This window comes from Oncorhynchus clarkii, chromosome 21 (genome assembly GCF_045791955.1).
Source record: "Oncorhynchus clarkii lewisi isolate Uvic-CL-2024 chromosome 21, UVic_Ocla_1.0, whole genome shotgun sequence".
Classification (NCBI taxonomy): domain Eukaryota; kingdom Metazoa; phylum Chordata; class Actinopteri; order Salmoniformes; family Salmonidae; genus Oncorhynchus; species Oncorhynchus clarkii.
The window spans coordinates 34,012,182-34,025,999 of NC_092167.1; the positions used below are offsets into that span (position 1 = coordinate 34,012,182).

A 13,818-nucleotide genomic window follows, 5' to 3' on the forward strand; every position below is an offset into this window, starting at 1 on the left:
GTTAGGCTCTACACCCCTTGTAATGGATTAATGTGCTTCATTTTAAGAAGTTATTTGGCCACTTTAGTTTTGATACAACCCTGATCAAAACATGTAGGCTAGGCTACATGAGGTGTGGGCTAGGCTACATGAGGTGTGGGCTAGGCTACATGAGGTGTGGGCTAGGCTACATGAGGTGTGGGCTAGGCTACATGAGGTGTGGGCTAGGCTACATGTTTCAATGACACAATATTCTGGACAAAAACGGACTAATGTAACTAAGGCTGGGAATGTCAATACAATCAAACTATCAAGGGCAATGATCACAAGTCAGTCATAACGTGGCTAATAGGCTAGAATATCTATGTATGTAGCAAGCTAAAAACATGGAGACTAACATTAGCTAGATAGCTAGCTAGCTGCTAGGAGGATGTCATGTCATGCCATTGGAGGAGTGGGTGAGTGACTGACTTTTCCCCCTCATATCGTTTTTCAGTGGCTATACACAGCTAGAGATGCAGGTGGTTGGTTAGCTGGCTAGAACTTGAACAACTTTTCCAGTCAGGGTATCTCTGGCGTTTGCAAATTCAGAACAACTGATGAATTTATGAACGTGCAACACCCTTTAAATATGACTGGTGTCAGTAAAAGTAGACAAAAAAAGTAATTGTTAGTCAAGAACGCTCTAGTTAACATGTAAATTGTCTAACCAGCTCTGCTACGGCTAGCAAAATGATCAGAGTGAGGTATTCTCTTATTTGTGTCTGGAAATAACTAGCTTGCAAGCAAGCTAACTTTAGTCAGTTAGCTTGGGTGCTTGGTTGGGACAAGCATGCAGGCTACAATTCCCCATCGAGGAGGCTACAATTCCCCTTCTCTCCCCGTAGATTTTTTGGTGACGTTGTGTCCCCATAAGTGACATAACACTAAGCCAATCACAGCACAACTAGAGATCATTAGCAAGCTCTACGCTACATATTTTCCGCTGGCTGCCCCACCACCACAGAAAGCACTGAGTTAGGCTGAAAAACCTGCATGTTGGAGCTGCCTTACTCAAGAAAGCAAAAAATACGGCTTTATTAACTCCATGATTTTATTTGTGTACATTGTTTGACAACGGATATGTATTAATGCCAAAATAACATTCAAAACAGCCAACAAAAACATGGTGGGATCAAAACAGGTGGGGATCTGCCCTACCTGTCCTGAATGACGGGTTGCCACTGCACTACACAGATGAAAGGGAAAACCTTTAACATTTGGTTGCACTTCAGAGTTAAGAAATCTATCCCAGACACTGAAACTGTAACACGGCGGGCGCCATTTTGGCTCAGGAAACAACTGCAGGAGGAAGTGCTCTCACTAACGAGTCCCTACCGCACGCAGTTTCCTTCATCTTTCACGTCATTCGTCGGCTTGTGATACACAGCAATGGCCACTTCTTTGGTTGTGCAGAGGTTAGCAGGAGTGTCGGGGGCGCTCGCTGTCGCAGCGGGGGCATACGGAGCGCATGGTAAGAATCCACATTTTATCATTGCGCGCTGCATGACAAACAGATCGCATGATTGTGTTGTTAATGTTAAAAGCAGTCTGCTGTTTTGTAAACGCTGCAGGATAGGCTATCGCTGCTTCATGTCACTCATTTGGCCATGGGGATGGGATAGTCCTGTCCAGACAGCATGGTGTAGAAATGCATAATAACAATGTATCTGCTTTCCGGCTGTAGTTTACTACTGTAAATGAAACCGAGCCTAATAAAAACTGCGCTCTGAAGGATATGTAGGCTGTAGGCTAAACACTTTATGATCAAGTGACACACACATAGGATACAATACACTGTATTTTATGTGGCCCTACCCTTACTGTTCAGCTGCCATGACCCTTTACACTACCTCCTATTTGTTTTATTCAGGTTTCAAAAACAAAGATCCAGAAGACTACTCGAGAGTGGTAAGTGTTATTGTTTTCGTATGGTATGACTAGAGTATTGGCCCAAAGTTGGAGAGTGGGCTGGTATTTAATTTGTTAATAAGTGCATTATTTATATTATAAATTGCGCCCACTACCAATACACTAATACACTGTTTTGATACCATTTAATTAATATATGGGACAGTTATACCACCTCCTTCCTCCTTGTCAACTTCAAAATCAAATCAAATACAACTTTATTAGTCAAATGCGCCATATATGACAGGTGAAATGCTTACTTACGAGCCCCTAACCAACAATGCAGTTAAAAAAAATATGAAAAAGAATAAGAGATAAAGAGTAACAAGTAATTAAAGAGCAGCAGCAGTCCAGATGGCCATTTGATTATTTTAGTTGTTCAGCAGTCTTATGGCTTGGGGGTAGAAGCTGTTAAGGAGCCTTTTGTACCTAGACTTGGTGTTTTGGTACCGCTTGCCATGCAGTAGCAGAGAGAACAGTCTATGACTAGGGTGGCTGGAGTCTTTGACAATTTTTAGGGCCTTCCTCTGACACCGCCTGGTATAGAGGTCCTGGATGGCAGGAAGCTTGGCCCCAGTGATGTACCTGGCCGTACGCACTACCCTCTGCAGTGCCTTGCGATCAGTGGCTGAGCAGTTGCCATACCAGGCAGTGATGCAACCAATGCTCTCAATGGTGCAGCAGTTGAACCTTTTGAGGATCTGAGGACCCATGCCAAATCTTTTCAGTCTCCTGAGGGGGAATAGGTTTTGTCGTGCCCTCTTCACAACTGTCTTGGTGTGCTTGGACCATGTTAGTTTGTTGGTGATGTGGACACCAAGGAACTTGAAGCTCTCAACCTGCTCCACTCCAGCTCCTTCGATGAGAATGGGAGCATGCTCGGTCCTCATTTTCCTGTAGTCCACAATCATCTCCTTTGTCTTGATCACGTTGAGGAAGAGGTTGTTGTCTTGGCACAACACGGCCAGGCCTATGACATCCTCCTTATAGGCTGTCTTGTCGTTGATCAGGCCAACCAATGTTGTGTCATCTGCAAACTTGATGATAGTGTTGGAGTCGTGCATGGCCATGCAGCCATGAGTAAATAGGGAGTATAGGAGGGGACTGAGCACGCACCCCTGAGGGACCTCTGTCTTGAGGATCAGCGGATGTGTTGTTACCTACCCTTACCACCTGTGGGGCGGCCCGTCAGGAAGTTCAGGATCCAGTTGCAGAGGGAGGTGTTTAGTCCCAGGGTCCAAATCTTGATGAGCTTTGAGGGCACTATGGTGTTGAATGCTGAGCTGTAGTCAATGAACAGCATTCTCACTTAGATGTTCCTTTTGTCCAAGTGGGAAAGGGCAGTGTGGAGTGCAGTAGAGATTGCATCATCTGTGGATCTGTTAGGGTGGTTTTGGAGTGGGTCTAGAGTTTCTGGGATAATGGTGTTGATGTGAGCCATGACCAGCCTTTCAAAGCACTTCATGACTTCAGTCATGAGTGTTTCGTGTCGTTAATCATTTAGGCAGGTTACCTTAGTGTTCTTGGGCACAGGGACTATGGTGGTCTGCTTAAAACACGTTGGTATTACAGACTCGGACAGGAGAGGTTGAAAATGTCAGTGAAGACACTTGCCAGTTGGTCAGCGCATGCTCGCAGTACACGTCCTGGTTTTGCCGGAGTAGGCCATCATTGTAAATAAGAATTTGTTCTTAACTGACTTACCTAGTTAAATAAAGGTAAAAAAAATAAAAATCTGTCTGGCCCTGCGGCCTTGTGAATGTTGACCTGTTTAAAGGTCTTACTCATATCGGCTGCGGAGAGCGTGATCACACTGTCTTCTGGAACAGCTGGTACTCTCATGCTTGATGGTTCGTCGGAGGGCATAGTGGGATTTCTTATAAGCTTCTGGGTTAGAGTCCCGCTCCTTGAAAGCGGCAGCTCTAGCGTTTTGCTCAGTGAGGATGTTGCCTGTAATCCATGGCTTCTGGTTGGGTTATGTACATATGGTCACTGTGGGGACGCACTTATTGATGAAGCCAATGACTGATGTGGTGTAATCCTCAATGCCATCAGAGGAATCCCGGAACATATTTCAGTCTGTGCTAGCAAACCAGTCCAGTAGCTTAGCATCTGCTTCATCTGACCACTTTTTTATTGATTGAGACACTTGTGCTTCCTGCTTTAATTTTTGCTTGTGAGGAGGAATCGGGAGGATAGAATTATGGTCAACATTTGCCAAATGGAGGGCGAGGGAGAGCTTTGTATGCGTCTCTGTGTGTGGAGTAAAGGTGGTCCAGAGTTTTTTTCCCTCTGGTTGCACATATAACATGCTGATACAAATTTGGTAAGCTAGATTTAAGTTTCCCTGCATTAAAGTCCCCAGCCACTAGGGGCGCCGCCTCTGGGTGAGCGTTGTCCTGTTTTCTTATGGCGGAATACAGCTCATTGAGTGCGGTCTTAGTGCCAGCATCAGTCTGTGGTGGTATGTAGACAGCTAGGAAAAATACAGATGAAAACGCTCTAGGTAGTTTGTGTGGTTTACAGATTATCATGAGATACTCTACCTCAGCGAGCAAAACCTTGAGAATTCCTTAGATATCGTGCACCAGCTGTTATTTACAAAAATACGTAGTCCACCGCCCCTTGTCTTACCAGACGCCGCTGTTCTGTCCTGCCGATACAGCGTATAACCAGCCAGCTGTATGTTGATAATGTCGTCGTTCAGCCACGACTCCGTGAAGCAGTTTTGCATGTCCCGTTGGTTGTTTTAATCTTCCACGTAGGTCATCGATTTTATTTTACAAAGGATGCACGTTTGCAGGCAGAATGGAAGGTAGTGGGAGTTTATTCAATCGCCAATGAATTCTCAGAAGGCAGCCCGCCCTCCGGCCCCTTTTTCTCCCCTTTCTCTTCACACATATGACGGAGATCTGGGCCCCAAGAAAGCAATATGTCATTCACGTCGGGCTTGTTAGACTCGTTAAAGGGGAAAAAAGGATTCTGCCAGTTTGTGGTGAGTAATCGCAGTTCTGATGTCCTGAAAATATTTTCGGTCACAAGATACGGTAGCAGAAACATTATTTACAAAATAAGTACAACAATTATTTCCAAACAACACAAAGATACGCACAAAAAACCACAATCGGTTAGGTACACGTAAAACGTCATCCTTCTTCTCTAGGGCGTTATCTTCACTAACAATGCTGATCTCTAATGTAACATGTTTCTCTCTATTCTGATTCGCGTGATGTGTTGTTATCTCTACCTTCTTGCCCTTTGTGCTGTTGTCTGTTCCCAATAATGTTTGTACCATGTTTTGTGCTGCTGCCATGTGGTGATGCTACCATGCTGTGTTGGCATGTGTTGCTGCCATGCTATGATGTTGTCTTAGGTATCTCTTTATGTAGTGTTGTGGTGTCTCTCTGGTCGTGATGTGTCTTTTGCCCTATATTTTTATTTCATTTTTTACTTTAATCCCAGCCCCCGTCCCACGCAGGAGGCCTTTCTGCCTTTTGGTAGGCTGTCATTGTAAGTAAGAATTTGTTCTTAACTGACTTGCCTAGTTAAACTATCCTCCCCAGCTTTATGAGACGGCCAACAAGTACCACTTCTACCACAGCATAGCTCTGCTGGGTGCCTCTCGCTGTAGGAAACCTGCTGTGGTATGTACTGTATGCTTCCCTCCCATCATTATAATAATATAATTAAATAGAACACTATATTGTTGTAATAGAAAATACATCTCTATGGTTTATTCTAATCCTCCATCTGCATGTATTCTCTATTTTGTTTTGTATTTACGATTTGTGGACCAAGTACATGTCTTTTCAGATGCTGTATGACACTTTGAATGGTGTTTGTGGCAAAAACTGTACATATTGGTCTTGACAATAAGCAGAGAAGCACACACTCTTTTCCCCTGTCTTCTCTCTGCAGGCGGGCACCCTCCTGGTATTGGGCACAGGGGCGTTCTGTGGGTCCTTGTACCACCAGGCCCTGACGGAGGATCCTGTGCTGAGGAAATTGGCTCCTTATGGGGGCATGTTCCTGATCGCTGGCTGGCTGGCGATAGCTATCTGACCTGACCATTAACCTCGGGCCCTTGAACCTTTGACCCCTACTGGTGCAGGATGACCTTGCTATGGGACACACACTGACTGTTAAGTTCAGAGGCCAGAGAAGTGGAAATGTCATGATAGGTGGATGGAGGGCTGGATGGAGGGAAGGGGCGTTGGTAAAATGTCACTTATCTAAACCCTCCTCTTTTTCTGTGGGTGTTAAAGGGAAGATAAGGTTGTGAGGGAACAGTTTTTAATCTTCCGTCATCACAGGCTGCGACGTACCCTGTGACTTAAATTTGTGTGTGTTTGTGTGCTTGAGTTCGTGTCGATCCAAAATACGAATGTACATTTATCCTTTATCACAAATAAACATGTTGAAAAGAGTTGATGACCACCTTTTCATCCCTCCCTTCTGAAGCTTTCTGAAACCACTCACTCACTCACTCACTCACTCACTCACTCACTCACTCACTCACTCACAGTGGGGTAGGAATTGCTGCTCATTCTCTAGTTCACCGGACCCACAGTGCTTACATAGTCTTGGTCTGTAGTCACTGAGTCTGTACATTGTTAATGTCTTCCTTTGTTTCATTTCTTTGATTTTGACAAGGTGTGGTGCTACATTGATATGTCTATTTATCATTTGGTAACATTGAAGTTACCAAATTGCAGTCCTCTCTTCTGAGGGACCTGAGTTCCTATCAAGTTGGGCCTAGTAAGAGGTGTGTGGCAATACTAAACTATGTGGTCCGTAAGCAGCCAGCATGTGAAAATGTATGTGTGGGCCTATAGAAAAAAATGGAAAAATATGCACATTCACCATGTCAGGTGCAGGACAGAAGAATGTATCAAAGAGAAAGGGAATGTACACAACTCTGGTATGCTCCCATGGTGATTTGATCAGACGCACAATGAACACAACGATTCGATCCTCAGTTTGAGTTTGACCTTCATCAGGTCGTACATACACCACTGTGAAACATACATTCTTAAGTAACCTCTAGAGGCATATACATCCGGTCAGTTGAATACAGTGTACAGTACATTCAGGAAAGTATTCAGACCCCTTTACCTTTTCCACATGTTGTTACGCTATATTCTAAAATGTATTCAATCGGTCAATCTACACACACAATACGCCATAATGACAGAGCAAAAACAGGTTTTTAGAATTTTTTGCAAATGTATTTAAAAAAAACCTGAGATCACATTTTACTTAAGTAATACATTTTTCTTCAGTGAAGTAGCTATCAGTAAAGTCAGTGCTAGTAGGGGGGGAAAAGTTGAGCGAGTGTTTGTTTTTTGGGGGTGGGGTGCTGTGGGATTATTTAAGATTCTCTTTGAAGAGGTAGGGTTTCAGATGTTTTTGAAAGATGGGCAGGGACTCTGCTGTCTTAGCATCAGGAGGAATCTGGTTCTACCATTAGGGTGTCAGGATAGAGAAAAGCTTTGACTGGGCTGAGCGGGAGCTGCCCTCCCGTAGGGGTGGGAGGGCCAATAGACCAGAGGTGGCAGAACTAGGTACTTGTGTAGGGTTTGAGCATAGCCTGAAGGTAGGGAGTAGCAGTTCCTCTTGCTGCTCTGTAGGCAAATATCATGGTATTGTAGTGAATGCGATCTTTGACTGGAATCCAGTGGAGTGTGCGGAGGAGCCGGGTGACGTGGGAGAACTTGGGAAGGTTGAACACCAGGCGTGCTGCATTGTGGGTAAGTTGCAGGGGTTTGATGGAAAAGCGGGGAGCCCAGCCAACAGCGAGTTGTCCAGACGGGAGATGAGAAGTGCCTGGATTAGGAACTGCTGCTTCCTGTGTGAGGCAGGGTCACACTCAAAAGATGTTGTAGAGCATCAACCTGCAGGAGCGAGTCACTGCTTTGATGTTTGCAGAGAATGACAGGGTCTTGTCCAAGGTCACGACAAGGTTCTATGCACTTTGGGAAGGGGCCACCATGGATTTGTCAACCGTGATGGCGATGTCTTGGAACGGGCAGGCCTTCCCCGGAAGAAAGAGCAGCTCCGTTTTGTCGAGGTCGAGCTTGAAGTGGGCCGACATCTAAGCTGAGATGTCTGCCAGGCACGCAGAGAATTCAGTTCATTGTTCGCTGTTAGGGGAGTCCTGCATGCCCTGGGCATTACTGAATCAAATCTAATCAAATCTGAATCACACTAGTCGAAAGATTTGTTCGTTTTACTGAGTTGAAAAGATCAGTCAGTAATAAAAGCAGAACTGCCCATCTCTAATATAAAATTCCCAGAACTGGGTATTCAGAACACATGCCCATTGATTTTGGTATAATGTTTGAGCAGAGGATCACAGAGCTAGCCATGGCAAAATGCATAAAATTGCAGTAAATTTGCTTCAAAATGGCAAAATTGTCTTTCAGCTCAATGAAAGAATTTGTAGAATTGCAGAAAATGCGCTTTACAACAGCAACATTTTCTTTACATTGCCAAGATGACTTTAGCTACCTTCTAGCTAGCTAATAGACTATGTTAGAGTTTACACTTCCTCTTCCAATGAGACATGACTTAGATGTTTTGCTAATATATGGTCGCCGGCTTGCCTGGACAGGGGTCACTGGGCAATAAAAGTTTGAAAACACCTGATCCAGAGCTCAGGCTCTCGCAGCATCTCCAACTGTCGAGTCTCCGAGCGGGAGGAGAGAAAAAGGTCTGTGCTATCATTGGATCCTTCGGACCTCCCTACCCCATTGAAGTTGAAATGTAAAATGGTTAAGAGTTTAGGTTTAGGCTAGGAACTTCCCAAGGATCCCAGATAGCACTGACGACAGAAAAGGCAGAGGAACTTCTTATGCCAGTTGAACCAGAAGCAAATCCAACACCGTCCTAATGGTGGTCGGGGATGCAACAATGTAACTAAATTATTCTGTGCAAGAATGAGATAAAAGTAACCTGGGGGTTACATACACTTCACACAAAATAGACTTGGTGTTCCGACAAGTCCCAACATCTTTGACCTCAAAAGCATACAATACATGAATACATACACAGCAGCGTCAATGTGTCATAGCTTGCTTTGACATCATAAAAGTACATACAAGTCTTTCTCTCTCTTGCTCTCTCTCGCTTTAGCTGGGGCTATGTTCGTTGCAACCAACGGAGCATTCTGGAAAGTATTCAGACCCCTTCCCCTTTTCCACATTTTGTTACAGCCTTGTTCTAAAATGTATTTATTTATTTATTTCACCTTTATTTAACCAGTTGAGAACAAGTTGTCATTTACAACTGAGACCTGTCCAAGACAAAGCAAAGCAGTTCGACACATACAACGACACATGGAGTAAAACAAAACATACAGTCAATAATACAGTAGAAACAAGTCTATATACGATGTGAGCAAATGAGGTGAGATAAGGGATGTAAAGGCAAAATAAAAGGCCATGGTGGCAAAGTAAATACAATATAGCAAGTAAAACACTGGAATGGTAGATTTGCAGTGGAAGAATGTGCAAAGTAGAAATACAAATAATGGGGTGCAAAGGAGCAAAATAAAAATGGATTAAATAAAATCAATCTACACACAATACCCCATAATGACAAAGTGAAAACAGGTTTTTAGAACATTTTGCACAATTATTAAAAATAAAAAGCATTCAGACCCTTTGCTGTGAGACTCAAAATTGAGTGCAGGTGCATCCTGTTTCCATTGATCATCCTTGAGATATTTCTACAACTTGATTGGAGTTCACCTGGGGTAAATTCAATTGATTGGACATGATTTGGAAAGGCACACACCTTTCCATAAAGGTCCCACAGGTGACAGTGCATGTCAGAGCAAAAAACAAGCCATGAGGACGAAGTAATTGTCCAAAGAGCGCCAAGTCAGGATTGTGTCGAGGCACAGATCTGGGGAAGGGAATCAAAACATTTTCTGCAGCATTGAAGGTCCCCAAGAACACAGTGGCCAGACGGAAGCCACTCCTCAGTAAAAGGCACATAACAGCCCGCTTAGAGTTTGCCAAAAGGCACCTAAAGGACTCTCAGACCATGAGAAACAAGATTATTTGGTGTGATGAAACCAATATTGAACTCTTTGGCCTGAATGCCAAGCATCCCTACGGTGAATTATGGTGGTGGCAGCATCCTGCTGTGGGGATATTTTTCAGCAGCAGGGCGTGGGAGACTAGTCAGGATTGAGGGAAAGATTAAAGGAGCAAAGCACAGAGATTCTTGATGAAAACCTGCTCCATAGTGCTCAGGATCTCAGACTGGGGTGAAGGTTCACCTTCCAACAGGAAAACAACCCTAAGCACACAGCCAAGACAACACAGGAGTGGCTTTGGGACAGGTCTCTGAATGTCCATGAATGGCCCAGTCAGAGCCCGATCAAACATCTCTGGAGAGACCTGAAAATAACTGTGCAGCGACGCTCCCCATCCAACCTGACAGAGCTTGAGAGGATCTGCAGAGAAGAATGGGAGAAACTCCCCAAATACAGCTGTCCCAACCTTGTATCGTCATACCCAAGAAGACTTAAGGCTGTAATCGCTGCCAAAGGTGCTTCAACAAAGTTCTGAGTAAAGGGTCTGAATACTTATGTAAATGTGGTATTAAAATTTGCCCAAAAAAATCTCAACTTGTTTTTTCTTTGTCATTATGGGGTATTTTGTGTAGATTGATTCAATTGTATTTTTTACTCCTCAATCTTAGAATAAGGCTGTAATGTAGCAAAATGTGGAAAAGGTCTGAATATTTTGTACAAATGCACTCCATCTGTATTCAAAGTGAAAGTGCTAATGCCTTCGGGTGTCCTGACTGTAGGCTAGGGTTTGTGTGTGTTTGTGTGTCTAGGCCGTCTGCGCAGGGACCTTTGAAAATTGCTTACAGTCTCCAAGTCAATTTGCAGGGGCGGCTCGAGCATGTAAACCAGCCGACTGACTCTGACTGCATTGAAATCAGCAGGAATCTTATTGACTAAATCATGTCCCAATTAACTCTGATCACAACTCATAAAACGCTCATTAGAAGGCCTATTAATGGGCAATGGGCAAGTCAGGGTCAGGCTATCAGACTGTGATTTGTAATCTCTGGAATGGAAACTTGGCGGCTACATGAGTTGCTGAATTTGGGCTCCTGAGACTATTTAAGGAGAGGAGTGAGGAAATATATGTGGTGTTTTGGTGTGGGAGACAGACTTGAGGCACATCAAAGCACCATCCTGCTGCAAATTGAAGTGAAATTGAAGTGAAATATGCTGACAGAAGAGAGAAATCTGCAGATTCATGATGTATTCAGTTGTTAGACACCCCACCCAACGGCGTGCAGTGTTGGGACTCCCCTCCCCGACACACACACACAACCACATGCTGGGACTCTCCTCCCAGACAGTCAGTCATTAGTGAAAGCAGCGCAGCATACCCTCGTTTAGAATCCATAGACCTGATCACAACATTCTGCTCCACCAGGCTGTGTTAAAAGTATCTCTCTCTCGTTCTCTCTCTGACTGTCCCTCTCTTTCTCTCTCAGGGGCTGTTCTTCACTCGTGTTCTCTCATCTCTTTCTCTATCCCCCATCTTTGTTTTTGCAGGCCAAAATAATAAATGGATAATGATGATTCACTTTGTGAGCTTACAACCCCTCAGCATTGAGTTTGTCTGCCATTATTTCTGTGTGTCCTTGCTTCTGGTTGTATTATCCTAAGTTGTGTGAGTCCCAGGTGCAGACTGTAAAGCAGGTTATCTCAAGAGAGTTTTGCCTCACAAGTCTCTACATGTCTTATTTTTTTCATTCTGTGTATTTTTTTTGACTGTAGAAATTCCTTTCCTTCCTCCTCTCTCTCTCACCACCAGACTGGGTGGTTAGATAATTACCGCAGTACGAGGCTGTGTCCCAAATTGCACCATATTCCTTAACATAGTGCGCTACTTTCCACCAGGTCACAAATGGCTCTGGTCAAAAGTAGTGCACTATTTAGGGAATAGGGTGACATTTGGGATGGAAGCCAAGCTTGTTTTGGGAGCGCTCTGCAGCCAATTGATTTCTTGGTTGTGGTCAGGATGAGTGTGAAGCTTGGCTGGTGAAAGACAATCACTCACACAAATACAGTCTGTCTGAAGTCTGGATGGTGGTAGGACTGGGAGGAGAGAGGACTAGCTGACTGACTGGGTGGGAGGATGTGCTTCTCACAATATTTTCCTCTGAATAAAAGCATGAAATAAATCTCCACGCCTATGAAACCTGACATGATTACCCAAAGCCTCTCTGTCTCTCTCTCTCTCTCTCTCTCTCTCTCTCTGTCTCTCTCTCTCTCTCTCTAATACATTGAACACACACTCACTCACTAGCTCTCTCTCTCTTATACTATTGAGAGAGCACAGCAGCAACAAATCCTCTCTCTGAAGCATCAATCAGCAGACCAGCCGCCCACACATTGGAGCGGAATTAAATGTAATATATTTTCCAGAGCTCCCTCCTGACATTCGACCCTTATAGGATGGTCAGCACTATCCCACTTCAGGTAGATCATCATCCCGTCACTTCAATGGGCAGTGGAGCCTCCGCTGTTCACACAGTGCACTAATGTTGTCCAGAGCCCTATGGTAATTCACTTTATGGGGTGTAGCATGCCAGTTGGGATGCAGTTTACTACCCCTTCCTCTATTTCCCTCTGTTTCACTGCAAATGGGGCTTTGATTCCACACAGAGAAGGAACGGTGCATGCATTAGTCAGGCCAAGGTTAGGATATAAAAATTCATATGAAAAGTTACCCAGCAACCACCCAGTAATTGCTACCTCTGAGGGAATCATTGAGGTTGGAGAGTAATGTTGACACAAAAAAAATAGGCCACATTCACACAGAAATGTGTCATATACATAAACTGTGTGCTTTAATACCTATAAGTGGTGTCTTCTTGCTCTTCCCTCTCTCTCTCTCTCTCTCTCTCTCTCTCTGTATCTCTCACTCTCTATCTCTCTCTCTCGCTCTCTACCTCCTTCCACCACTTATCTCACTTTGTCTTTGATAAATTTGCTGATGGATAGAAGAATTGAAGAAGTGGTTCAACAGATTCCAACTCCTGGCTGGCTCTCTGTACTAGGTCCTCTCTCTCGGGTCTCCCTATCATTACCTCCACCGGGCCAATTACCTGCACTGTCAGCTCATCTCTGATATGGCTTCAAAGGGGGAGGTATTTCAAGGTGACACCAGTGAAGAGGGGCTGATATGGCAGGGAGGGGGGGTGGAAATGGTATGAAGATCTTTTGATCACGTCGCCAATTGCTCCCATCCTGAAGAAAAAGGGCAGGGGAGGAAAGGATAGAGGTGTCAGAGGCAGAGCAGCTCGTTCTGCAGTGGAGCCTGTGTTGTCACTTTGTCTACTAAAAGCAGAGGGCTGGCTCAGGCTCCATCTCGCCCCCTTGTTCTGCAGAGGAGCCTGTGTTGTCACTTTGTCTACTAAAAGCAGAGGGCTGGCTCAGGCTCCATCTCGCCCCCTTGTTCTGCAGAGGAGCCGGCGTTGTCACTTTGTCTACTAAAAGCAGAGGGCTGGCTCAGGCTCCATCTCGCCCCCTTGTTCTGCAGAGGAGCCGGTGTTGTCACTTTGTCTACTAAAAGCAGAGGGCTGGCTCAGGCTCCATCTCGCCCCCTTGTTCTGCAGAGGAGCCGGTGTTGTCACTTTGTCTACTAAAAGCAGAGGGCTGGCTCAGGCTCCATCTCGCCCCCTTGTTCTGCAGAGGAGTTTAGAGGATGCAAGCAAAAGCTTCACAATCATGACTGTCCCAATGTTCTATTGGGGAAAAAACATTAAATTGTAGGCTAATAGTAGGCCTAATTCAGGGATGGACAACTGGAAACTTCCTTTTGAAGGCCTTCGGATCGGAGTCTCAAC

At 44.7% G+C, this 13,818-nt stretch overlaps 1 protein-coding gene across 1 annotated transcript; it reads left to right on the plus strand.

Annotated features, from left to right (window-relative positions):
* The first annotated feature begins 1,363 nt into the window (after positions 1 to 1,363).
* On the plus strand, positions 1,364 to 6,353 carry LOC139379422 (transmembrane protein 256-like). The gene is made up of 4 exons (XM_071122234.1): positions 1,364 to 1,492; positions 1,892 to 1,929; positions 5,493 to 5,573; positions 5,848 to 6,353. The coding sequence occupies exons 1-4, from the start codon at positions 1,411 to 1,413 to the stop codon at positions 5,989 to 5,991; spliced, it is 345 nt and encodes a 114-aa protein (XP_070978335.1). The 5' UTR covers positions 1,364 to 1,410; the 3' UTR covers positions 5,992 to 6,353.
* The last annotated feature ends 7,465 nt before the right edge of the window (positions 6,354 to 13,818 follow it).

Excerpts from the sequence above, each read along its gene's own strand:
- LOC139379422 (XM_071122234.1), top strand. The coding sequence starts at position 1,411 with ATGGCCACTTCTTTGGTTGTGCAGAGGTTAGCAGGAGTGTCGGGGGCG. Across the intron at positions 1,493-1,891 it reads GGGGGCATACGGAGCGCATG|GTTTCAAAAACAAAGATCCA; the intron begins GTAAGAATCCAC and ends TGTTTTATTCAG. Across the intron at positions 5,574-5,847 it reads GCTGTAGGAAACCTGCTGTG|GCGGGCACCCTCCTGGTATT; the intron begins GTATGTACTGTA and ends TTCTCTCTGCAG.